This window comes from Pelodiscus sinensis, chromosome 16 (assembly GCF_052426305.1).
Source record: "Pelodiscus sinensis isolate ZL-2025 chromosome 16, ASM5242630v1, whole genome shotgun sequence".
NCBI classification, from domain to species: domain Eukaryota; kingdom Metazoa; phylum Chordata; order Testudines; family Trionychidae; genus Pelodiscus; species Pelodiscus sinensis.
In genome coordinates, this window is record NC_143067.1 from 11,208,441 (window position 1) to 11,232,360 (window position 23,920).

General features: G+C 44.3%; 1 protein-coding gene across 1 annotated transcript in view; it reads right to left on the reverse strand.

Annotated features, from left to right (window-relative positions):
- SPOCK1 (SPARC (osteonectin), cwcv and kazal like domains proteoglycan 1) overlaps nucleotides 1-23,920 on the reverse strand; it is a 635,081-nt gene that overhangs the window by 199,664 nt on the left and 411,497 nt on the right. The window contains exon 5 of the mRNA XM_075900445.2: nucleotides 21,993-22,125. Coding sequence (XP_075756560.1) covers nucleotides 21,993-22,125 — 133 coding nt within the window. The remainder of the gene's footprint in view (nucleotides 1-21,992; nucleotides 22,126-23,920) is intronic.

Below are 23,920 nucleotides of genomic sequence, written 5' to 3' on the forward strand. Positions count from 1 at the left end.
TCTTTCCTAGGAATTGAGGGACCGGCCCTGGCCTGATACGCTGGAGTCGAGAGGCACAAAAGTGGGTAAAAATTGTACCTGGATGTGTCTGTCCTTTGTCTTAAGTGTACACATAGACTTAGAGCTCTTTAAAGATTAAGCTCTCACTTGGTACCATTATTTCTATTTTCTATCTTTATTTTCTTTGTAACCATTTTTAAGATCTATATTTACTAGCAGTTAAGAAATAGAGCAATAGCCATTGTAACCATACGATTTATAAGCTTCTTTAATAAACTTGTAACTGTTAAAGCTTTAATCTGACTCCTTCAGTCGCTGTAACAGAACCAAGCACAATTTAAAAGAACTCCAGCCAGTCATAAGGGGCAGATACAGGCAGAACTGGGCGTTTGGATTGTGTCGCTTCCAGAGGACAGATCTGTGGGCCATCTCTCAGCCTTCCCAAGGCTGCCCGCTGCGAAGGGATCATGTATCCTAGCGGGCAAAATCTGAGGTGTAATAAGCTCTCCCTGTAAACTCTGGGGTGTCTGTCAGCCTGTTGGCTGCCCACCGCGAAGGGACCCCGGTCCCAGCGGTCAAAGACATGGACGTTAAACTTTTCAGGGCGCCCGTCAGCCTTCCCTAGGCTGCCCACTGCGACGGGACCTTGTATCCCAGCAGTTGAAGACTCGGGTGTAATACACACACACACACACACACACACAGCCCTAACCATCGGCTGACAGCACTGCTGGGGTTAATGCAGCCCCCGCCCCGGGTGGCCACGGCAGGGTGGCCGCTGGGAGCTGATGCAGCCCGCTGCGTGCCCCTTACAGCTGCCATCAGGCGCCTCCCCCTTGGTTGGCGCCCTGGGCAGCTCCTGGCTAGCCCATGCTGTAATCCAGCCCTGACTCCATTTAGTGAAAGAAAAACTGTGTTGTAGCTCTGAATGAGTTGAGAACAGAATTTAGGCCTCAAAACTGCAGCTCTTGCTCTAGTTCCTCAATGATAACGCTTCCTTTTTGAACAATTGGACGATATTATTTTTGCACTGAAATACCTGCAGGACCTTCTAGGCGAGATTTGAGTTCTCATTTGTTTATGCTGAAAATTCTAAAATGGTCCACCTCACGATTCACCATTTACTGCAAGAAGTAGAGAATCAGAACACTAAAACTGGAAGGGACCTTGAGAGGTCATCAAGTTCAGTCCCCTGCCCTCATGGCAGGACCAAACACTGTCTAGATCATCCCTGACAGGTATCTGTCTAACCTACTCTTAAATATCTCCAGTGATGGAGATTCCACAACTCCTCTAGGCAATTTATTCGTGTTTAACCACCCTGACAGGTAGGAAGTTTTTCCTGATGTCCAACCTAAACATCCCTTGCTGCAATTTAAGCCCATTGCTTAAAGCAGTGTTTCTCAACCAGTGGTACAAGTACCCCTAAGGGTACTTGAAAGAAGACTGGGGGGGTGGAGGGAAGGTACATCAACACACCTGAAATTGAGAGAAAACTTAATTTTTGTTTTAAGTTTTACTGCGCTTTATTATTTTTGTACTTTTTACACCCAACAATTTCATCGCTGGCCTGGCTACAATTAAGTTGTTTAAACAAATGTGTTACAATGGTAGAAAAAATTGTGTGTGTTTGAAAGCTGTAGGTACTGGGGGTACTTATATTTTTTTTGGGGGGGGGAAGGGGTACTTTATAGAAAAAAGGTTGAGAAATACTGGCTTAAAGTATGGTATGGATAAATTGTTCTGTAATGTCCCCCGAGGATTGTGATCTTGTGTTGACAACGAAAACCCTGCACTGGTGAATGAGCACAGCCGTGGAAAAGAATAAGAGGTTCATGAATAATAATATGGACCCAGAAACTGACAAAACATGATCATCACAAAGGAAACTGGTTGCATAAACCCAAGCTCCTAACAGCCTGGATCTGACTGAGCAATGTAAGATCGAATGAAAACTAACTAAAATATCCCTATCCTGCTAAGCAGGGTCAGAGAGCAGTGATCATCAATCTGCGGCTTAAAGGCAACATACAGTGTTCTATGTGTAGCCCACAAGACATTTTGTTTACTGCTCATGTGCGGGGTTTCCATCCACATCTTTTTTTTTCCTACTGGTATTACTAAAGTGACATGTAAATCAAGGGCATGTGAAGTCAGGTGGGTGCTGATTGCACACCACTGTGAGAGCTGTGCACTCCCCTTGCATCCAATCAAAGCGCTGCTACGGTTCAATCCGCACACCCCGCAAATTTAGGTACGCAAGCGCAGTGAGCAAAACTACCTTATCCCAGGAGACCATCTTGATTGCAACAATCTTTAGGCCCAGTGCGATGAAGGGGGGCCACTCATACGGCTTACTCACTAGTCTAGAGTGCCCATCGCTGTCATAGAGGGTACATATACATTGCGGTTGGGATGTATAATTCCCACTGTGGGTAGATAGATTTGCAGCGCGGATGTTGCAACAAAGCCAGTCACTTGGACTAAGCTGGCTGAACTCAGACTTAGGGGGGTGGGTGGCCTTGAAGTTGTCCAGCTTGCCCAAAATGTCACAACATCCACAGTGCTATTTTTAGTTCACTATCTTGTACTAATCTAGTGTAGGTCTGACTACTGGCATTGGGAATCATACTTCCCAGCTGCAATGCAGACACACCCAAAAAGGAGATCTATATTTCTGGGTTGCTACTAGACTGGTTGGTGTTAGCACATAGTCGAAGTGATGTAATACAACTTGAAAGTGGAACTTTTTTACCAACACTTTAGTATTTTAAAAGGAAAGTTTCAAATTTGACCTCACTTCTCCAGTTGTATCCGTTTGTAGTTTCTTGTGTACATATTCTTTCCAAACAAATGCCTTAGTCGTTACCAGCACTTGAGCAGTTGTATTGATCAAAGTAGAATGCAGAGATCATCGAGGAAAACAAACATCAACAGGTTCATTTTAGTTTCAACTCTTCCACAAGGCAATTGAAAAAGCACTGATTAAAATGTGATGTTTTTTTAAAAAACTGTATGAAGGATACCTGGACAGTTTCCTATTGTAAATCCATTGACTTTCCTTTGAAAACATTTCTGCAGATGATTATCCCTCTTACACAAGTAAGAAAAATCTGCTTTGTCTAGTGCCAATCCACAAATCCTTTAACTGACAAATAGATTAATTTTGACTACTTTCTTCCTCTTCTCACATGTCCATTGATTAGAGATAAGTAGTAACTCTGCTGAGGCAGTTAGTGGGCTGTGAAGGAAACATAACAGCCAAGATTAAGAGGTGGGCTTAAACAGGTGCAAGTACAAGAGTGTACACGCGCATTTCTTTAGAGCTCCACTGTCTCTTCCTAGTGTACACTTTGACCTCTCCACTCTGGCTTTTGCTTTTTTAGGCCCTACACGCCTCTTCCTTCCTGCCCAAGGAGGAATCTGATTTAAAAACAGGTTCCAAAAGACAATGCCCCAACACTGCACTTGTGTTTGCACAAAGGGTGTGTCTAAACTACATGGCTCTGTCAATGGAGCCATGTAGATTAGGCAGGATGGCAAAGGGAAATGAAGTGGCGATTTAAATAATCACCGCTTCATTTAAATCAAAATGGCCGCTGCGCTGCACCGTTCAGCTGATTGTCAGCACAGCATGGCAGTATAGATGGGGATCTGCCGACCCCAGAACGCTTCGTCGGCAGATTCTTTATGCCTCGTGAAACGGAGGCATGTAGTTTAGACGTACCCAAAGGATTTTAGAAATGGTAGCTCAAATTCCAAAGTCTGCATTTATAATAGTTATTTGTATTGCGGCAGGACTCAAAGGTCCCAGTGAGGATCAGATCTCCATTATGGAAGACCCTGTACAAAGACAGGTCACTAAATCCTAGCCATTTGGCTCCAGCGAAAGGCAGAGTAACAGGGGTCTATGCTAGTGCAAAATCATGCCAAGTGAAGCTCTGCCAAAGTCCTGTCCCCCCCCCCCCCGCCAAAATGCACTGGACTCTACTCCTCTCTTGCCTTGTGCTGGGTACAGGAGGCAAACAAAGCTGGGGGTAGGGTTGCCAGGTGTCCGGTATTCACCTGGACAGTCCGGTATTTTCACCTCCTGTCTTGTAAAAAATTCAGAAAATACCAGACACCTAAGATGTCCAGTATTTTCTGATTTTTTTCCCCAGACAGGAGGCAAAAATGCTGGGCACCTGGCAACCCTACAAACACTCAGTGCCCGGCCTCCCCCTGGTCCCCAACACCCCCCCCCCCCCCAGCTCCCCGACCCCATGCTTACCTGGTTCTGTAAAGCTGCTGGCAAAAAGACCAAGAGGAAACAATGACTCTCCTGGGTCTTAGTGCTCAACCATTCCCCTGTTCCTATCCCTGCACTCACTCTTAAAGGGGACATGCTGTTATAATGCTGTTTTATTTTATTTTAATTTTTTTTTTTTTTGCTTAATAAGTCTTGGAGTTTTTGCTCAACAACGTTAGTCTCCCCCCCCTTTTTTTTTCCCTGCAACAGAATTTTTTCCTGGTGTTTTTTATTTTTTTGGGGGGGGAGGGATGTTCAGTATTTTTGTTTCAACCATCTGGCAACCCTAGCTGGGAGCAAAAGAACCACATCTGCCCCCTTTCGCACGGTGGAGAGTAACCTGAGCAAAACACAAGGAAGTCAATTTGACTGGATGCATGATAAGCAGACTGTGAGTGAAAGCAGGGCCCACACTGAAAGGATCCAAATGGGTTCTGTTTCCCCTTGGAGTTACGTGCATGCCAAAAGGATGCAGCAAACACCTGTGTTTTCAGAACAAGACGCTCACAAGATTTATATGGCTAACTGAAGTTTCTCTGTTTCTCTTCCTCCCAAAAAAGTAGAGCACTGCCTGGAACTATATTTTCGAACAACCATCATCCTCCGCTCCACAGTAACTTCTGATGAATTAATAGCACTGTCAAGTCTTGCAATATGAAACAGAAAAGGAATTGTCCAGTAAAAAATATAACTGCCTTCCTGTATACTGATAGATTGCACGAGCCTCCTGGGTAAGCTGAGCAGATGTCCTGGCTCTAAAAGAAACAGTTTGTTTTTCTTTAAAAAGAATTGCTCTAATGTTTCAATTTTTTTTGTGTGGTAAAGACAAGATGTCGTCAAACAATGCTAGACATTAACACGCATCCTCAAGACAATAGCCTTCTGGCAGTAGAAAAACTAATAGATCTTCTGAACTCTAGTGATCCCCTTGCTCTTTTGATATCTCTTCATACAATATATAGTAGGTTAACTGAAAAATCTAAAGAACACCTGTTTATTTATAGGCAAGGTATCGGGCCAGGCAGAAGAATACACACAATTTACAGATGCCTACATTATTAAGGATGACAATTTGTGGTGGTTACTCAAATTCACTCTGCAATCAAGGCAGGAGAGGGGTTGGGTTTTGTCATTTTTTTCCTCCCAGGTAACGGACAAAACAATGCAGATGATAAAATGCACAAAAGCTGATTCTACTATGGTAAATAGGGAAAAAAAGACACATACTCCCAAACAAAAGGAAGGCTCAGGAATTTGTTGCATACGTGGACACTGTGAGCATGATTTAAAAGTCACTCTTTCCCATTTCCTCATCTGCTTCACAATTCCACAGAGCTTAGCTCCAGCATGAGAAGACTCAGATCCGATTGTCTAAGATGGCTTCCTTTGCACCTGGGTGCATCAGAAGGTCACAAGAGACAGAAAGTCCTTAGTTTGGGTACACTGGCACAAGCAAAATCTTCCTGTATAAGCCTAGGATCCCAAATGCAGGTTTGAACATATCCCTGGCAGATGACTGATGTGAAGGTTGTACCATGGATGCTCAGGAATGGGATGTTCTTTTGGTTCGTATCAACATCTCAATATCCCATACACGTGGCCCTCAATATGACTCAAAACTAAATGAACACTCCAGAATCTGGCGTGGAGCATCTTTATTTTCTATTTTCATTAAAGAATTTTTCTTAAATGGACTCTGACTCTGAGCCTGTTGAAATGAAGCCAAAGTCTGCTCTCAGCCATACCAGTATAAATCTGAAGTAACTGCAGTGAAGACAAAGCAGCTACTCTAAGTTCTCCCCGGTGAGAGATTAGAATCCGGCCCTTTAAACACATCTGTACCCTGATCCCTGCACAAACTGACTAAGACAGAAAAGAAAATCAGCCAGAAGTCAACGCTGTGCAATTTTCAGGATTTATTTGCTTGTATCAATGAAGAGACTGCAAACTCCAGGGATGGTAACTTTTTGTTTATGGTGTAAAATATAACAGATATACTTTATTACAGTCTGAGTCAACATTTTTCCAAACTGTCCTTCTCTGGATTGTTTACATGGCATTGTCTTTGATCATAAACAAACAGCTGGCCAGCAGCTTTGTGGAGAGATGAAAAGGCCCGCTATATACTAGTACATCTAGGCTATGTCTAGACTGCAGGCTTCTTTCGAAAGAGGCTCTTTCGAAAGCATCTTTCGAAAGAGCCTCTTTCAAAAGATCGCGTCTAGACTGCAGGCGGATCTTTCGAAAGAGAAATCCGCTTTTTCGAAAGAGAGCACCCAGAGAGTCTGGATACTCTCTTTCGAAGACGGCCTCTTTACATTGAAGAACGCCTTCTTTTGAAAGAGGAACTTTCGAAAGAAGGCGTTCTTCCTCATAAATTGAGGTTTACCGCCATCGAAAGAAAAGCCGCGTTCTTTCGAAATAATTTCGAAAGAACGCGGCTTGAGTCTGGACGCAGGCTACTTTTCCCGAAAAAACCCCTGAGTCTGGACACGGCCCTAGTGAAGCCAGAAACAAATAGAAAAGGTGGAAAGAGGTGCAGCATAATTCAGGTCTCATTAACACCTAAAAGTTAAATTGATTTAGCTATGTTGCTCGGGGGTGTGAAAAATTCACACCCTTGACAGCTTTAGTTCAGCTGACTTAAGCCCTTGTGTAGACAAAGGAAGAATTATTACTTTGACATAGCTGTTCCCTCCCAAGGGGATGGATTTACTACATCGATAGAAAGGCCCCTTCTGGCACTGTAGCAAATGACCACATGGCAGCCCCGTAACTGTGTGACTGTGACACTTAGAGCAGAGGCATAGCTGGCATGGGACTTTGGACAGGGAGCACTGATGAGGGACTGGGAGGCAGGAGGGATTAAGTGTTCTGCCTATGCCCAACCCTTCCAGTGCAGACAGCCTTGTTGGGGGCAATAAACGCTCTGGCCACCCGCACACACATCCACCTACCTATAAGGGAAGATGCTATAGGAGAAGATGTCACATGCTCCCAGCACCCATCCCATGACACCATTCCACGCTGGGTCTAGCGCCTACATTTTTTGATGATCGCTACTGGGCATGTCAGCTATCCAGCCATCTGGCCATTTCTGCTGTGGAGTGCATCCTCGCTGTGGTCATCAGATGCTCCACTACTGCTGTCCTTTCCCCTCTGGCTGGGTTGGGGGTATGTTCATCTAGCATGTAGTATCCTCCTGGTCTGGGCAGCGCTAGCACTGTGTCAAGAGCAGAGCCGTGGCTAGGGGTAGGCCTGCTGCGTCCTGACTTATAGAGTAGACATAGGTAGTGCTCTGCAGGGATATAAAATCGGTTTCTGCATTCACATCTATATCTGCAAAAATGATCCACGGATGTGTATATCCATGGATATCCATGGTTATAAAATGGATATCTACACATCTGTAGGTTTCTAAATACAAAATTTGTCTCTCCATCTGCATCCATATCCACAGAAACAAGCGTTGGATTTCCGCATTCACACACCTCTGGATTCGCAGGGCTCTAGACATATGCTTCGTTCTAACAGCATCACTTTTATCTTTAACTGGAATGTAGGTGGTCTCCAATCTTGAGTAATAATAACAGCAGCAGCTTGCTTTTTAGTTTATATGGCACTTTTTGTATAAAGATCTCTGAATGCCCAATAAAACATAATTAATACGTACCTGCAGAACAGCTAAAGCAGTGTTCCTTAAACTGTGTTCCGTGGTACACCCATGTGCTGCGAAGCAGTTGGAGGTGTGCCACAGAGAACAACAGAATTAAAAATGGGCGCCCTTAAAGGGGCAGGCAACTTTTTTTTTTTTGGCTCAACATCTTTGGTGTTCCTCATTAAAAAAAATTATTGTTTGGTGTTCCTCGGTCTTAAAAAGTTTAAGAAACACTGAGCTAAAGCAACCTGTTTCTAAAATGCCAGGCTGGTTTAGGAACAAAATCACAAAATCTACTCTGCAAACAACTACAAACTACAAACAACTGAAACTATTCTTATTTCACACTTTAATGCTTCAAGCTGAGCATACTGCTGTGCAGATATTATCTAATTCATCTCTCTACACCTTGACAGGCAGGGATTTCCAAATCCACTTCACCAACAAGGAAGTTCAGGGTGGTTGAGGGATAGATTTTCAAAGACACACCTAAGTGTGATCTCTGCCGATGGAAACCCATTCCAAGGCAACTCAACTAAAGCTACCCAGTGCTTTGTGGGATAAGAATCCCCAGTTTTCTGCTCATTCCTCTTTAGACTATAGGACTTGACCAATAGAGATACACACTGTAGGCCTTGAGGTGTCGCTTCCAAAAGCATTCAATGCTGCTTTAACTCTGCTCTTACTGAAGCCAATTGGAGTTTTACCACTGATTTAAATGGGACCAAAGTTAGGCTTGCGTGAGTGCTACTGGAACTCTCCACCCAAATTAATTGCTGAAGTAAGGGAATGCTGTTGCTCCCATTCAAATGAAAGGGACCTAAGCTGGCTTGCCAACTTCTGAAGAGTGCTTTGCTGGGTCATTAGAAGCAGTAACAAAAAGTAAGTAGGAAAATCTCATTTGAAGTAACTGTGGGTAGTAGGAGGCCCTCCCTGAGCTCAAATAATGCAACAGAAAAGGAAAGGGGCAGAGAATGTGTAAAGCTCTCCCTAGGTTAGAAGTCAGGAAATATCTGATCTAGCCCTGGACCAGGGAGGTTATTTCTGGTCCCCCTGACACTGGCTTCCCCAACCCTGGCCTGGCCACCAGGCTCTCCTCTCTTGCTTCCCCCACTGCCCTGTCACCTGCCCCCACTGGGCAACATGCCGACTCTGCACACTGGGTTCCTGATACCACACCGCACAGCCCTGCTGCCTCTGTGCACCAGGGTCCTACAGCCCTACTGGCCAGCCCCAGTACCACGCGTGGGGCTCCCACTGCTCTGCAGGTACCCCACTGCCGTGCATTGGGCTCCCTACTGCCCTGCCAGCCTGAACGGCTCCCAGGTGCTAGTTCTTCACCGAGACTCTCTGGTCCTGGAACATCTGTGGTCCTACTGGATCATGGATGTTGCCAGACCAGAGAGTCCCAGTTTAGAGAGTTTCAACCTATATCTGTTTTGGTATAACCAGTCTTTTTTATTTTTATTTTTTGCAACTACAAATGAACTGAGAAAATGTTTTTTGCTCAAGTTGTGTTCATTGTCAAAGACAGAAAACCAGCTGGGCTGCCCACCCATGCCCATTTGTTGGCTAAAAAACACCAGTGTGGAGAAAGCTGTGCTAAAGGAAAATTGGCTACTGGTCCCGACAGTGTGCATGGTATCCTGCTGTAAGGCAGATTATGAAATTCTAAGGCATGTTGTGCTAAATGCCTCACATTTGGAGTTGCTTCAGTTATTTACTAATTGTGTTTCTGAGGCTGACTGCATGGAGAGCATTAAAAAAAAACATTATGAAAGAACATAAAGTTTGGCTTTTTTAGCCAGTCTTTGTTGTTGTTGTTTTATTTTCTCTTTTTCCATCCTCGAAGCAACCTTGCTTGCTTCTTGCATCCCTTAATATCAAATTAGTTACCTCGTGCTATGACAACAGTAGGTGACTTTTCCATTTTCAAACAAAAGAGACATGATCATGGGCTTAATTAGTTTGCAATGGTTTAATTAAAATTTGCAAAACAACAATGTACCTAATTACAAGCATAATAATTATGTCAATGTACCTTTCAATCTTTTAAGGGACTGTTAGTCATTGAGGTGTGTATTTTGTAATTTAAGATCACCCTTATTTTCATTTTCTGATTAGTTAAGTACAGTCATTGTCATGTTCAGGTAATTGCTTTATTAACCAGCTTAATTAAACTTCCTCTAAAACTGACAGCTATGCAGTTATTTTTTTAATGTGTTGCTGACAAAATGTTAACTAATTACATAACACTCTTTATAGGGCTTAGCTACCTCCCTAGCTTTATTTATTAGTATTTACAAAGAGCTTTTTAAGAACCCTGAATGAAAGATTCTTTAGAAGTGCCAAGAATTGTCTGGAGAAGTTTGTATGTCGCTTCTCTTTTCAAAAGAAAACTTTATTGCGAGGGAGAAACCTTACTATATCTTGTATAAATGTGCACCTGTCTGTCTGTCCATCTCTAAGAGCTAAGAAAGTGGTGGCCAACCCGTGGCTCGTGAAGAAAAAACATTGCGGCTTCTGATGGAACCGGGATGGAACCCAGAAATGCTCAGGTCAGCCTCTCTCACAGCCGGGCTGCTGTGAGCCGCATGCATTCTCATGGTCCACGCCGTTCTGTTCATGGCCCCCAGCATTATATCCTGCACATGCAGGCCGGGTCTCACACAGTGTCCCAGTCTGCACATGCTAGCAGCTGGCTTCTGAGCACAGGCAGCGGCTTTGGGTGTGGTGGCTCCAGGACCTGAGCATAAGGTTAGTGGGGGAGGGGAATTGGGTTAGAGTGGGGAGGGGAGGTGTCTGGCTTTGGGGAAGAGAAGGGAGAGGGAGGGGGCCTGGGGAAGGGAATAGGAGGAGTTGGGCATGGGGGTTGGGGGAGCGGGTGCACACGGCACGCCGGCAGCTCAGCGCACGTGCTCCAGTGCCTGAAGGGGGAGACACAGCTGTAGCGGCGATGGCGCCAGAACCTGAGAATTAGGTTACGGCAGGGCGGAGGGGGATTGGCATAGAGGGGGCCGGTACCTGGCTTGGGGGGGGATTTGATTAAGGGTGTGTGCGCCTGGCTCTGAGGAAGAGGAGGAGGGGGATGGGTTAGAGGGTGGGTGGGTGTGTGCCTGGATCTGGGGAAGGGGAGGGGGACTGGGTTGGGGTGTGTGTGCCTGGCTCTGGGGATGGGGAGAGGGATTGGGTTAGAGCAGAGGGGGTGCCTGAGGGAGGGGAGGGAAGAGCAGCCAGCGCTGCTTCCTGAGACCTGGGATCCCCAGGTACTGGCCCCAGCTGTCTCTGTCCCCTCCTCCTGGCCAGACCCCCCCTATGAGTACCCTGTCCCAGCACCCACAAGCACCCTGCCCCAGCATCCTGCCCCCTGACCTCACCAGCACAGTTGGGGCCACATTAGTGAGGCTTGGGGGGTTTTGGAGCCTTTGTTTTTTTGCATCTCACTTGTGTGGCCCCAGCTGACTTTTCTGTGGGTCAATGACCCCTGACTCAAAACAGGTTCCCTGCCCCTCTCATAAATAAAGACAATGCTGAAACATTTTGTGTTTGACACAGTATTTTATTTAAAAATGAAGGCTGGCCAACAAGTCCCCATCTGGCCACAGCATCATAACACTCCTGCACCCCCCCGCCTGCCACCCCCAAACCTGATCCTATCATACACTGGAACTCCCTGTCCTGAGCCTTTCACATCCCCAAACTCCTGCACCCAGACATCTCCAGTCTTCTGCCACAACACTCCTGCACCATCCACACTCTGCAAATCTGTGTCCTGAGCCCATCATACTCCCAGCCTCCCCGCCCTGAGCCCCTCATGCACCCCAGCCCAAACCCCTGCACCCTCACAGCCACAAGCCTGCAGCTTGCTTAGCACCCCAACCCTCCACCTGACCCCAACACTCTCCAGCCTGGAGCCCCCTCCCTTAGCCAGCATCCTCTTCTCTACTTCCTCCTGCACCCAAATTCCCTCCCAGAGCGTGTACTTCTCATCCCTTCCCAGTACTTTTTTTGTGAGCCACAATAGCAATGGAGACAGCATGAAGAGAGGGAGAGAGAAAAAAAGGGCAGGGCTGCGAAAAAAAGCAGCCGTGCCCTGGGATGGATGTACCAACACCTATTTTCCCCCAGTGCGTCTGCTTTTTTTTTTGCTCAACAACTTTGCCACGGCTCTTCATGCTGTCTCCTCTGCTATTGTGGCTCTCTGTCTGGAATGGGTTGGCCACATCTGAGCTAGGATCACCAAACTTAGCATAAGAGGAAGCTGCGTTCTAACTTAAAGCAAGGTTATGGTTTGGTTGTGCCAAGACAATGGGATGTGCCTGGAATTCGAATGTTTATCATACAGTGGAAGGGGAGCAGTGTGGTAGGAGGGAATTATACTGCCAGTAGGGGGCAGGGGTGGAGAAAGGGACAGCTATCTACTATATATTTCAGAGAGTTTGTTGTGCCTGTTTGTTTGTCTGACCTCCAGCCAGGTAACATACACCTCTCCCCCAGCTGTGTTTGCTGCAGCTACAGAGGCCATGGAGAAGCAGAATAGTCAATGGGCCCCACTGCACGCACAAGCCACACCCGCGCTGACGTGGTCCACCTGACATTTGGGGCAGTGCGGTACGTGTGCCAGCTGATGCCCAGCAAGCTGCCAGCTGCACTGTTGGATGAGATTTTCAGGAATGGCCAGGGCTTCCACCTGTCTGCCCAATAGGTTTGCCAAGGTTGGCATCTGACATGCCCTTTGAGGCCCTGGCTCCTACTTGCTCCTTCCCCCCTTGCTCACTCTCCCCAACCCACACTCGCTTGCACCACGCTGGAGTGTAGGAGGGGGAAGAGAGGTCTGGGCAGACGTTTGGGTGCATGAGGGGGTGAAAGGTGGGGCTCTGAGATGGAGTTTGGGTGAGGGGTTTGGGCCAAATGGTTGGTGTCTACCATAGGCAGCTCCCAAAGTGACCTGCACACCCTTCAGGCAGCTGCTAGGCAGGGGAGGCCAGGTGGTCTCTGTGCCCCGCTGCTTGCAGGCACTGCTCCCCCAGTTCCCACTGGCTGTAGTTCCCAGCCAATAGGAGCTATGGAGTCAGCACTCAGATGGTGCCAGCCAGCGGCATAATCACGGGTAGGCCTGAGTGGGCTGCAGGGTCGCACATCCACTTTGCTCTCCTTATGCCCCAGCTTTTACTGCAGCTGGGGAGCAGGGTTGGGGCACCGGGGTTCTTATCTGCTCCTCCTGGCTGGGAAGCGGAGGCAGGGCTTACCACACTCCAGCTCCAGCCAGGGAGCAGGGCTGGGCACTGTGGCTCACTCCTGCCCTTATCATTGACCACTTACTCAAAGTCAGGGTCCACCCAAGTGGGCCGTTCTAGCTATCCCACTGGTGCCAGCTGCTTCCAGAGGGGTGCAAAGCAAGGTCAGACTGGCTAGGGCTTTCTTAGCCCCACTGTGCTGCAGGCCGCTGGGGAATTGGCCCCCTTTTCTACCCCCATTTGGTGGGCCTGAGTCTAAGTAATATCATGCACTACAAAACAATATGGTGATAATGCTGTGAAATATTTTGGCATCCAGTTTGTAAGAGCAGAAGATTTGATTGCCCTTTCAAGAATAAGTAGCAACCATTAATAATAGCACCCATTAAAAAAAAACCATACATTATAAAGTTAACATATTGCAAGTCAGTGCCCAAAAGCTTCTTGACACTTTTGCAAAATAAGGGCAACTCTACCCTCTACCATGTGCTCCCTGAAATCCTTAAATCCAAGGTCACTATCCATCAAACCAATTACTGTTGTCCTATTTCTGCTTGAGACACTGATACCAAACTTTGAAGATATGCTGTCATAGCAGTGAAGAAACTTGATGGAATTATCTATAAAAAGATGTTCATGCCTGAGCAATAGTTGGATGGAAAATTAATGTCAAGATATTACATTCTGAACAATCAAACTATAACTGGGGAAGAGCAAATTAGTGACATTAGCACCGCTTCTCATCTAAATATGGAAGGGGAAGATCCAGCATTTCCTTTTAATTCATTTCTTCCCTCCACCTCAACCTACACTAGTTCAGCGTCAAGGTACTTACAAGCCCCAAGCAAACATCACTGTGAAGAGTCTTTTGGATTAGCCTAATTCCGTGGTGAAGTGCTTTACTGCCGTCATCTCAAACCACGATGCATACATAATCCTATCACCTATGCACAAAAATGGTGTCCTATTCCAGAGAATCCACTGGGCTCTGAAGTAGGGTTGCCAGGTGGTTTCCACTAAAATACCGGACATACTTGACATTAATTCACAATCTACATTACATTTTATTTTAGAAAATACCAGACATTTCTATTTTCTCATTTCTATTTTCTCAATTTGTTTCCCGAACAGAAAGCTCAACTACTGGACTGTCTGGTTCAAAACCGGACACTTGGCAACCCCACTTGGAAAGGAAAGACTGTAACAAACTCAACTAGGGCAGATTCTTGTACTGACAAATATAAATCAATGCAAACTATAGAACTTATCTGAACTGTACGTAGTGCCAGGTTATTAGAACAGATGACTGACGGACATATTCATTTTAAATGACTGTCCCAAAGTAGTTGTTCCCCTCCATCCTTTAGATAAGAACTTTAAAAAAACTTTCTCATTTGACATTAGGGGCAGACTGCATGCTGTGCCCATTAGACACACACATGTACAACAAATTCAAAAAAGAATGTTACACATCTACCTCTCATGAAGGGGCATTTGTGTGCTAGATTACCCATAATACATGTAGTAATATTCAACAATACTGATGCCCTGGAAAGGGAAGAACCATAAGAACATAAGAATGAACATAAGAATGGCCATACTGGGTCAGACCAAAGGTCCATCTAGCCCAGTATCCTGTCTGCCGACAGTGGCCAACACCAGTTGCCCCAGAGGTGGTGGACAGAAGACAATGATCAAGCGATTTGTCTCCTGCCATCCTTCTCCAGCCTCTGACAAACAGAGGCCAGGGACACCATTTCTACCCCCTGGCTAATAGCCTTTTATGGACCTTACCTTCATGAAATTATCTAGCTTCTCTTTAAACTCTGTTATAGTCCTAGCCTTCACAGCCTCCACAACCAAGAGGAACAACTTGGTTTAGCAACCACATGGTCAGAAGGATTATTGGAAAAAGGAGAAAAAACAAGGCTCTGAAGTCCCCCGTGGATTTCCAATCTTCTTCTTAATACATCTGAGATATAATAAACCCCTGATAGTTACTTACAATAAACATTTTATTTTTTAGGCTGTTTAAATGTGACCTTTAGTTTTGTAGCAGTCATTTGAAACTATTAAGAGTATGCTGAAAATAAAATAATTTAATAGTGAAGAGCTGATATAAAGGCCAAATCTATAAAAGCACTTGATTCTGACAAGCAGACAAGTATATTAAGTAAAATTATTATGCATTAGACCTGTCAACTTTACATTTTCCCTTAGAGTTGAGCCCTTAATGTACAATTTGCTAATATGTAACAGCTATTTAAGAATGCAAACGTGGGAGCTGATTTGAGTGCAGCTATAGGATTCAACAGAAGCTTCTGTCTGATGGCAAATGCTAACTCCTGCCAAGCGCTACTCACAGAAAACACTTGTTTTCCTGTGCTGTGAAATTCCTCTCTCTCCAGTGACATTCTGCATTTGCTAGCCTCAAGATATCAAGGGCCTAAAGAGTCTGATATTTGAATGGCATTTTGCCACACAGGTTGTACCTTCAAAAAGAGAATGCCATAAATTAGCTCCTCCAGTCTAGCCGCAACAGCAGACTCTCTGTGGCAACTGTGGCTATTTTAGGATGGAGGTGACATGGTGTGGCTCTCATTGGAGTATCACTAAAACCTTTTAACTTGGCATAGCAGCTACATAGAGAAAGTGGGAGGGAAAGATGCCTATAGCATATTGATTTCAAAATAAAATCACTCAATGTCTGTGGATAGAGTGCAGGATAATCTCCAAACTATGAGTAACTAAGATGAATTAAAAATTGAAATGACTTCGCTCATGCTTATTTAATTTATGCTCATTAAAGTAAGTACCCTAAGAACAGGATACTTTGTAAAGCCAGAAAAAATATATAAACATACGCAACACCCTTTATTAGATATCTGGAAAAAAAGGGGGGGGGGAAGGAATCTGGGAAACTAAATGGGATGTATTCCAGCTGTTCAACACACTTCCAGGGGAAGATTAGGCAAGACTTTAGGAAATGCCTTTTCAAAAAGGAAAGTTTTGCAATCTTTCTAGCTTAACAATGGTACTCACATCCTCTTCCTCCCCTTTCTCCCATCCAACTACAAAGCAAAACTAAATCCTGACTGTAAAAAAACAAAGTAAATTAATATTTAAAAAAAATCAAAACCCAAACTTCCTACTCCAAATACAGAGTTCAGATTTGAAGAGGGAGAGGTTCTAGAGACTCCATGATATCCAGTATGGACTTTAGTATTGCTACTGATTTTACATGGAAGGTGCTGAGGTACTGCAGTGATGGGCAATTGTATTTAACCCCGAGACACAGCGTACTCTGAAACAGGATTCTGCAATTCATATTCTTCAAACTGGTGTGTGGGAACACTGAAGAAAACATCCACCTAACACACCAATTGTCCTAGTGGCGGACAGCAGATATTGGTCTTAATTAATGGCCTGATTTGCAAAGTGTCCTGAGCACCCACACATCCTATTAAAGGTAATGAAGCAGTCGGCTATGCTCAGTACTTTTGAAAATAAAACCGTAAGTCCAAGATCTGTTGTAGAGAGAAGTTCTGACACTATAACATGAAAGGGGGGAAATCACCCAGGGATGTTCTCTAGAACTGCAATGGCTCCCAGTCTTTTAGATTTTAAAGCCAGCAGGGATGAGTATGATAATTAAGTTTGACCTTCTGCATTACACTTTTTTGTGGGGAGGGCAGTTGGGGAAAATGATCTTTGATCTCTTCCTTGAGAGTAGAACTAGCTGGGTATAGATTTAAAAAAAAACCCCTAAAACCCAGAAAATGCCATTTCAGCAAAACTGAAATTTTCTATAGGAAAATTTTGATTTGCAGAAATTTTGTATTTTATTATGGGAAAATCTATATGAAATATTTCCTTTTGGATTACATGGAAACATTTTGTTTGGTTTGGTTTGTGTTGATCTGTTTTGTTTGAGCTGCTGCCCTGCCTTGAGGAAGATAATATGGGGCATTCAAGTCCTCAGTCTCTGCTCTTGTTGAAGTACTACAGTGCAATCACGTGTGTCATGTGATCCTAATGCATCATGGGAGATGTAGTCTGGCCAAAGAATTCAGCCCACAGAGAACAGCAAGGGACATAAGGCATCAGAACTCAATCTCCCATGAGGCATGGTAGCAGATATGGGGCACAAAAATTAATGATAAACTTTTTCAACATTTCTCAATCTATTTTTTTTACCTCTTTCTGTTATTTGTGTTCTATTTCAATATTTAACCTTTCCCCCCGATTTATGATGAAAACAGAGGTCAAAATATCAGAATTTCTCACAGGATGGAAATTCTGATTTTCATTCAGATCTAAAGTAAACTTGTCAAAAGGTAGCACTTGCAAAAAGGGAAACTGAGCAGAGCTTTAGGATGTGTCTAGACTATAGGTTTTTTTTTTAAAGTGGCCTTTTTTTAAAAAAAACTTCACCTGTGTCTAGACTGCTGCCGCATTCTTCCAAAAGTAAATTGAAAGAACGCGGCAGTTTTTTTGACCATGGAAAACCACATTTTACGAAGAAGAACGCTCTTTCGAAAAAAGGCGCTATGTAATGCAAACTGTGCTTTTTCGAAAGATTGCATGCAGACTGCCTGACTGCTCTCTTCCGAAAAAGTGGCTTGCTTTTTCAAAAGTACTGGTTGTAGTCTAGGTGCTCTTTTTCGAAAGAGGCAATTTCGAAAGTATCTTTCGAAAAAGCCTCATTCGAAAGAGGCTTGCAGTCTAGATGTAGCCTTACAGTGAAGGCAGGAAGCCACAGTGCTATATGGGTTATTGTAATGATATGCACCGTATTGTAAGTCATACCACATCTATATAGCCTTAAAACATACTGCAAAGGACTATTGCAGAAAATTGCTAATACAACAGAGCTGTTACTTGTTTAATAAAGGTCAAGCATTGAAGCATGTGGCTGCTGGAGCTGACATGGCTGTTCAGGGATTACTGCTTGTTACATGGTGCCAGGAAAGGCTTCAATCCAAAGGAGATTTAAAGAAAAGCGACTACAAATGTGCAACATGAGGAAAAGATAAGACTTCTGCACTCCACGGCAATGGAAGCAATCAAACCTACTGTTCTCCAGCAAACGGCAGGTAATATTAACTATAACTGGAAAACTTTTAAGCAGAGATTCATGCTACACTGCACAGTAGTTGGTGTATTTGCAAAGTCGGGTAAAAAGAAAGTAGCTGCATATCTTACAACTCCAGGGACCTGAGCAACGTATACATAAATAGACAACAGATCAAGATGAGTCAGGATTGCTTATTCACAAGTCTGATGCGTATCACTCATCACAGGAGCAGACAAGTGAGAGAGAGTCTTCCACAGAACATTCAATAACTGGAATCATTTGATACCTTCATCACAGCCCTTAGGCACACAGCTTAGTCACATCATTTTGGTGAATTTACAACATCAGTGGTTTTGGATCAAACAGTACAATAAAAAATAATCAGAGTGGGTCAGCTAAGAGAGTCAGTGCTCGGGCTGAGTGATGCAGTTATGCTGAGCCAGTGAAATAGTACGATTGAATATACAATGAAAACCACTTACTAGCGACTTACCAATTTGTTCTATCTGATCATATTCCACAGGGCTAAGAGGAGAAGAGGAGGGAAAGATAAACACCAAGGTAACACGCAAACTGTTTGGGGATGCAGAGGATATGTCTAGACTACATGCCTCTGTTGGCAGAGGCATGTAAAATAGGCTACCCAACATAGTCAATGAAGCGGGGATTTAAATATCCCTGGCGACATTAAAATAAAAATGGCCAGCACACTGTGCCGGCTCAGCTGATCGTTGGCACAGCGCGGCAGTCAAGATTTGGATCGGTCGACAGGGGAAGCCTTTGTCGACCGCTCCTGTAAATCTCGTTTCACGAGGCATAAGGGAGCGGTCGACAAGGCTTCCCATCAACCGATCCGTGTCTTGACTGCCACGCTGGGCCGATGATCAGCTGAACCGGCACAGCGCGGTGGCCATTTTTATTTGAATGAAGCCAGGGATATTTAAATTCCAGCTTCATTGACTATGTCGGGTAGCCAATTTTACATGCCTCTGCCAACAGAGGCATGTAGTCTAGACATATCCAGAGAGTTGGGGGTCTAGAGCAGTGGGGCTCAACCTTTTCTAATTTGTGACCCCCCAGCGCCGGGAATATTTTGTTGCGGCCCCTTTAATTTAAAGCACCGGTTTGCTTCCCTGCCACTCCCCCTAGCCCTGCCACGTGTACATTGGGTGCCGAGCCCTGAAAAGAAAATGGTGGCCGGCCCAGATCGAAGTGCTGTGACCCCCCCAGGAACACAGCACATGGGTTATGCACCACTGGTCTAGAGAAAGGGAGAAATCAGGGAGTTGTGTACAGTTACCGGGGGAGAAAGACTAGTGACTGGAACAAGGCAGGCAGCAGTAAAAATGTAGCTCTCATTTGACTGCAATTTCAAAACCAGCTCCAGGTTTTCCAAGGCCAAACATGGACGATGAAAAAATATTGTAATGATTGTCATTCCTGATGCACAAACTCATGGAGGATAACGGATATTGGCATGTCATTAGAAGTGATGTGCATACAGTATGGATGTTAAGTATCGGTTAATTAAGTAATCGAGTAGTCAACGGAACTGACTACTCGATTAGTCATGGGGGGAGGAGCTGCCATTGCGGCGCTGCACTTTAAAAGCAGTAAGAGTCTACTGGGCTCTTACTATCTTTAAAGTTCAGAACTGCAGCAGGGTGACCTCCTGGGGCGGTGCAAGCCAGGACTGAACAGTCCCGGCCCGCGCTGCCCTGGGGACTGCAGCGTCTCTGTCTCCCCTGGCCCCCCCCTTGCACTGTGGAGACGGAGCTGGGGGGAACTGGCTTTTAAGTCAGCTCACCCCAGCACCAGCTCCTGCTCCTGCTCCCTACCCCCTTGCTGCCTCTAATACAGAGTCAACCAGGAAGGGGGGCAACTAGTCGAGAAGTCACTTGACTACCCGATAAGCCTATGCCTAAGCTTATTGGGTAGTTGACTACTCGACTAGTTGCTTACATCCCTAGCCCACAGCATTCATGCTTTAGTGAGACACGGACGTGGGTCAACAGAGAAAGTATCTGCTTTTGTTCCTGTTGGCTATGGAGATTCAGGGGGCATGATGGAATTGCTGGGCCCTGGGCTAAGTGGTGGTGGGGGGACACCCACAAAACACTCCTGGGAAGGGGCGGAGCCTCAGAAGGAATGGACAGAGCTGGGGGCTAGCCTCCCCTTTAGCACTGCCTGGAAAGTGCCACGTGGGGCTTTGGCGGAGATTTAAAGGACCTGTGGCAGTGGCAGTAATAGAGGCTGGGAGTCCTGGGTCCTTTTGAATCACCAGGCCTGGGGCAATGTCTCCCTTGGCCCTCCTGTCCGGTTGGTGGGCCTGTGGGGATCCCTTTGCTCATATAAAACAACAGCTTCAATGGAACAGCCATGTGCTGATGTCAGTAACTATCTGTATAGAATTGCCCAGAAGCAGCAAGAGCACAAGAACTGGGTGTTACTGGCCCAAACTACCCTGCCTTGCTCTCCAGGTATGTCTACACTAGCTCCCTAGTTCGAACTAGGGAGACTAATGTAGGCATTCCAAGTTGCAAATGAAGCCTGGGATTTATATATCCTGGGCTTCATTTGCATCTTCCCGGCGCCGCCATTTTTAAATGTCCCTTAGTCCGAACTCTGTGCCCGCAGCTACACGTGGCATGGAGTAGGTAGTTCGAATTAGGAATGAGGTGTACCGGTAGTTCGAATTAGAGATCCTAATGTCGCATGTAGCTGCGGGCACGGAGTTCGGACTAAGGGACATTTAAAAATGGCAGCGCCCGGGAAGATGCAAATGAAGCCCGGGATATTTAAATCCCAGGCTTCATTTGCAACTTGGAATGCCTACATTAGCCTCCCTATTTCGAACTAGGGGCTAGTGTAGACATACCCCTATATGCTCCAGGACTTTCTGCTGCTGATCATTTTATTTCCCTACATCTTTTGAGCCCTCCTGAAACTTTTAAAGGTAGTTTTACCGGCTGTCATGATTTATTCTAGCTGAGAGTAGGGAAGAATCTGTCCCTAAAGACTTTAGAGACATTCCCCAGACATAATTCCCCATGCCAAGAGCATGATGTATAAATATAGAACACTGTATTGTACAAAACAAACCAGCAAAAAACCAGAAGGCTTAAAACCAACAGCATGTGATTTGGACTGCTGAATTAAACATGGCTGTGGAGTGGGTTTCTTTTATTGAATCAAGCCCTAAGGCAATCAGACTGTCAATATAACACTGGTCCAATTTATACCTGCTGGGTTCTGAGAGAACTTTTTTTCTTAGCTATAATATATGCTACCTATGGAACACAAGAATGTTAAATCTATGACTTAAGTGGACTGTAATATGTTATCCACTCAACAGGAAATCCATCTCAGAATGACATTGCCATTCTGAGGACAAAGCCAGCAGCTAGAACAGTACCATGGGTTTTGTCATCCAACCATACAATGAATGAAATGATCGAGTGCGGCGTCATCCATGTGAAAAGCATTTCACCACTTCAGGGGAAAGAGCAAATATAAGACAATATTGACTCAGAGGATCCAGAAATGGGTATTTGCAATTACACATTGGTGCTTTCCCCAAATATAACAAGTATAAAATTATCAGCATCCTTTTATATATAGCATGGCTGTCTACAAACTGAATACTATTTTTTTTGCTACAACTAGCACTTCTCTGCATTACAACCTGAGTGGCCACTGCAAACAAAGTTTCTGACTGTAAAGTGAATTTACCTTGGAACTGTAAGTATGTCCATCAGATCCACAGACTGGGCTGGAATGCGTCCCTGGGCATGGCTTGCACTTGACTAAATTAGCTGGTCCAATCCAATGTTTCGGGGCCAGATTTCCTTTCTTTTGCCAAAGACTGCAAAACAAAAAATACCAGTCTTGGAATATGTGTGTGAAAAACAAGAGAAGGGAACTTCAACTCAGTGAATAAAATCCTCTTTACTTACTGTGTACATTTAAAAAACCCTGGACATACCTATGTCCTCCTAATATGGAAAATTACAGTGTACCCTCTACAATGTCTAGGTAGTTCTTTAATCTATAATTAATATACTGTCATATGAAAAAATCTAAAAAAACAACAATGGTCCTGCAGCAACTTAGGGACGAACCAAAAAATAAATAGATAGTATCATGGGCTTTTGTGGGCACAACCCACTTCTTCAGATGACAAATATTTGGGTGGGTTGTACCCACAAAAGCTCATAACACTATCTATAAATGTTTTGGTTAGTCCCTAAGGCCTGGTATATACTAGGAAGTTATTTCAAAATAACTCCCCTTATCTCAAAATAACACTACCAAGCCCATTGTTTCAAAATAAGGGGCTAGTTATTTTGAAATAATAGCTCCTGCTTTCCATGAGGAATAACACTTATTTCAAAATAGTTATTTCAAAATAGCGGTAGTGTGGCTGCTCCACTGCTGCTATTTTGAAACAACTTCTCCCCTGAGTCATTGAAAATAATTACTCCCCAGTGCTTCCTGGGGCTCGAAGTAGAGGTGGCGAATCCACATTAAGGGAGCCTGCCTCGGACTAATTTTGAGGCTTTCTTGTAGTGTGGCCACGCTATTTGGAAATAGTTATTTTGGGAGTTGTTATTTCGAAATAAGATACTTTGAAATAATTTCCCAGTGTAGACATGCCCTAAAGGTGCTATAGGAATATTGTTGGTTTTTAAGGGGTTTTTATTGTTTCAGACTGACAAGTCTACCCTTCTGAGACTTTTAAACATTCAAGATACTGTCCTATTAAATTAATGACACTTAGCAGCTATATTTTGCTTGAGAACTTAAAAAACACCTTGTTTACAAATGCAACATTTCTTGCAACATTCTTGTGGCAGAAAAATAACTATAAACATTCTCTCCATCTTGTGTTTGGAGAAATGGTGATGCACAGGATCAATTTTTCTGACCCTGCCTTATTTGGGTCTCTGTGTTTGTGCCAACAAGTAATTGCTTGTGTAACTTGACAGTTTTTTAGACATTTAATCAGGTGCACTTGCATTTAGGCACTTGCAAATGAAGTAAATGCACATCTAAATGACAAATCTGCCTACACACATTGTGCTCATGAAATGGAGGATAGGTTTCCAAAACCTATGCCAGAGAAGTGAAATGACTTTCACAAAGTCACACATTGAAATCAATGCTGACACTGACCGACTTAAGTGTTGGGGCTTTCCAGAAAATGTTAAAGTGTGAGAAACTTCTTAAATATATCTAGTTAAGATGGTGCTCAGGATGAGAGTATTTAACAACAATTTAAAGACAAAAATCCCTACAGAAAAGTTGCAGTTTACATTAAAAGTGTGCATGTATGGAAATGCAATTAAGATCACTCAACCAGTTTCTGATGAAATGACATCGGCTTCCATCTTCCCTTCCTTGTTCCCATCACCCAAACTTTTTAACATAAGTTATATTTTAGGATCAAAACCATTCCCAGATTTTTTTCGGAACTGAAAAACAATCTAGAGCGATTATAACACGGTCACCGTTCCTTTCCTTTAAATCTATCTCCATATCACAGAATGTGTCTGTCTTCTCTGTGAGCCCATTTGTTCAAGAACTCCTCCTAAATGGTAAGAGTTAGGGCTACCAAATTTGGTAGGCAGCTTCCTCTTCTCTTAACTAAAATCAGCATC